At 35.8% G+C, this 3,208-nt stretch overlaps 1 protein-coding gene across 1 annotated transcript in view; it reads left to right on the top strand.

Annotated features, from left to right (window-relative positions):
• Positions 1–1,376: 1,376 nt before the first annotated feature.
• LOC111089103 (putative phosphoenolpyruvate synthase) overlaps positions 1,377–3,208 on the top strand; it is a 10,198-nt gene continuing 8,366 nt past the window's right edge. The window contains exons 1-2 of the mRNA XM_022400911.1: positions 1,377–1,465; positions 2,781–2,826. Coding sequence (XP_022256619.1) covers positions 1,445–1,465; positions 2,781–2,826 — 67 coding nt within the window. The 5' untranslated portion in view covers positions 1,377–1,444. The remainder of the gene's footprint in view (positions 1,466–2,780; positions 2,827–3,208) is intronic.

Below are 3,208 nucleotides of genomic sequence, written 5' to 3'. Positions count from 1 at the left end.
ATCTTTACTTTAACCAGGTCTAATGAAAGCTTAGCTGTAACACGTGTTATGTCTTTACTTTAACCTGGTCTAATGAAAGCTTAGCTGTAACACGTGTTATGTCTTTACTTTAACCTGGTCTAATGAAAGCTTAGCTGTAACAGTGTTATATCTTTACTTTAACCTGGTCTAATGAAAGCTTCTCTGTATTGAGTAACATACATTGACTTTAACCTGGTCTAATGAAAGCTTCTCTGTATTGAGTAACATACATTGACTTTAACCTGATCTAATGGAAGTTTCAATGTATGAAAACGTTAACACTCAGCTTATTATGGAAGTATTTTGTTACCGAAAGTAAACTATATGTTTAATACCAAGTAAACTATATGTTTAATACCAAGTAAACTATATGTTTAATATCAAGTAAACTATATGTTTAATACCAAGTAAACTATATGTTTAATACCAAGTAAACTATCCACCTTAATACTCATTAACAAAAAGTAATTATCCACCTTAATACTTATTAACAAAAAGTAATTATCCACCTTAATACTTATTAACGAAAAAGTAATTATCCACCTTAATACTCTGGGTTCTCACTTGGCCAAAAGGCGAGCTGACCGGGTATGTAGTAGTGTACCTATTTCTTCTAATGTCAGAAAGAACACAAGATCTTCTTCTGGCATTCTTCCTTCACGAAGCATGAGAGATCCAAGTTGACGAAATGCCAGACGGAAGGCGTGAAGAGTTCGAATTAATATAGACTGTAAAATATGTTAATTTTATGTTCTAAAAGATTTTCAAAAGCAGGTTACTTAGTTTGTTACAGATGAAAAATGTTGAATAATAAGTTTGGAAATGACCTTTGAACTGCTAGTACAGATAAAGAGAAAGCCAGATAGACAGACATATAGGCTGATAAAAAGTGATTTGAGACCTGTTTTCTTTTAGCAGTTTAGAGATGACCTGTGAACTGCAAGTACAGATATACAGATAAAGAAAAAGACAGATAGACGGACAGCTTGATAGATAAATAAGAGAGAGAGAAACAGATAAAAATGACAGCTAAATGATTGAGAGAGGTAGATAGAAATATACATCTAAACATATAAAGTGAAAGACAGAGAAAAGTAGATATACAGATAGAATGGAAAACAGGCACTACGCATTACAGAAGCAGGCACTACGCATTTTGTAAAGTCACTTATTTATCTTTTATTTTTCCCATATTTTCACACTCCAAGTGAGTTTATTTACAGACTAGTGTTTATTGTTTTTATCTATCCATTATGTAATCATCCGTTTTTATACCTAGTGATGTTTTACAGAATGTTTAATTTCTTGTGATTGACTGATAACAGAACTTAACTTTAAAAATCTTTGATTTTTATATACTCGTAGGGCTATTAGACGTAAACGGTTGCTATCAAAGTTAGAAAAGCTGGAACTACCAGAAATAATGAATGGCATTCCAAGGCCTGTAAGTATATTTTCCTAAACTCCAAGTTCAGTAAAGCCTGGTGATTAGGGAGTTTGACTCGCAATCTGCAGTTTCGAATCTCCGTCACCAAACATGCTCGCCATTTTAGCCATGTTGGTGTAATAATGTGATGGTCAATCCCACTATTCATTAGTAAATGAGTAGCCCAAGAGTTGGCAGTGGGTGGCGTTGACTAGCTGCCCTCCCTCTACACTATCGCTGCTTAACTTGAAATGGCTAGTGCATATAGCTTTCGAGCACCTTTTTGCAAAATTCAAAATAAACCAAGCCTAACTCAATTTGAAAGTTGGAAACCGTTTTAACGATTCTTGTTTTTAAGTTTTCAGTGATTTAAATTTGGGTATTTTAGTTCTTGTCCTTTGGATATCATCTTTCAGTAGGTAAAGATAAAAGGTGGAATTTTGTAGCCTGAATGACACCTTGTATGCGCTTGGGCAAAAGATTATCCAGGTCCAAGACCCTTAAGGTTCAGGTATAGCTGGTTTTAGTTTTGAACTTGTAGAAATACAGCAGCACCTACCACCACAATAGCTCTTTGTCCAGCTCTTGAATCTAATGGGATTGACTGTCACTTTTATTACATGCTCATAGCTGAAAGTATGGAGCATGTTAAGAAACATCGTGTCTTGAACCTTGGGCCCATTGACTCAACATCATGTCTTGAACCTTGGGTCGATTGTCTCAACATCATGTCTTCAACCTTGGGCCCATTGACTCAACATCATGTCTTGAACCTTGGACCCATTGACTCAACATCATGTCTTGAACCTTGGGCCCACTGACTGAACATCATGTCTTGAACCTTGGGTCGATCGTCTCAACATCATGTCTTGAACCTTGGGTCGATCGTCTCAACATCATGTCTTGAACCTTGGGTCGATCGTCTCAACATCATGTCTTGAACCTTGGGTCGATTGTCTCAACATCATGTCTTGAACCTTGGGCCCATTGACTTACAACCTGGTTACTCTGGTTGCTACAGATTTAAATCAACTTTACTATGAAAGAAAGTAAAAAAACTTTGGCTTTTTGTTTTTAAAGTCTTTTCATCACCGGAGAGTTGTTTTAAAATCAACACATTTGATTTCTTCCCATGAGTGATCTTTTCCATATGTTTCATCTACATTACTGGCTTTTAAAATAGAAGTTATACCTGTACACTAACATTATAGCTTTCAGCAACTTGTATTTATAAATAAAGAATGAAAGAACGTTTTACATGGCTCATTACCTTACAGTTTCTTGGTTATGAAAAATGTATAATTTTCAAATAACTATTTCTTTGTTTATATAGGTTAAAGAAGAGCATGAGGAGGTCCAGGGTTTAGTTCTCATTAAAGGTAGGACTGGTCTTCAAATAAAATCAAGACTTCATGACTATAATTATTTTGTTATTTTCTCATATATAGAAGTGGTGCACGTTGTTCATTAAACTCCTTCAGTACAGATTGAAGGATGAAGTCCTTCTCTGTTAGGTAGGGTGGAAGTTTGAAGGATGAAGTCCTTCTCTGTTAGGTAGGTGAAAGATTGAAGGATGAAGTCCTTCTCTGTTAGGTGGGTGGAAGATTGAAGGATGAAGTCCTTCTCTGTTAGGTAGGGTGGAAGATTGAAGGATGAGGTCCTTCTCTGTTAGGTGGAGTGGAAGATTGAAGGATGAAGTCCTTCTCTGTTAGGTAGGTGGAAGTTTGAAGGATGAAGTCCTTCTCTGTAAGGTGGGTGAGA

The sequence above is a fragment of the Limulus polyphemus genome, unplaced genomic scaffold (genome assembly GCF_000517525.1).
Source record: "Limulus polyphemus unplaced genomic scaffold, Limulus_polyphemus-2.1.2 Scaffold5234, whole genome shotgun sequence".
Lineage (NCBI taxonomy): Eukaryota > Metazoa > Arthropoda > Merostomata > Xiphosura > Limulidae > Limulus > Limulus polyphemus.
The sequence above is the reverse complement of the archived record's forward strand: the minus strand, read 5'-3'. Positions and strand labels throughout refer to the sequence as shown.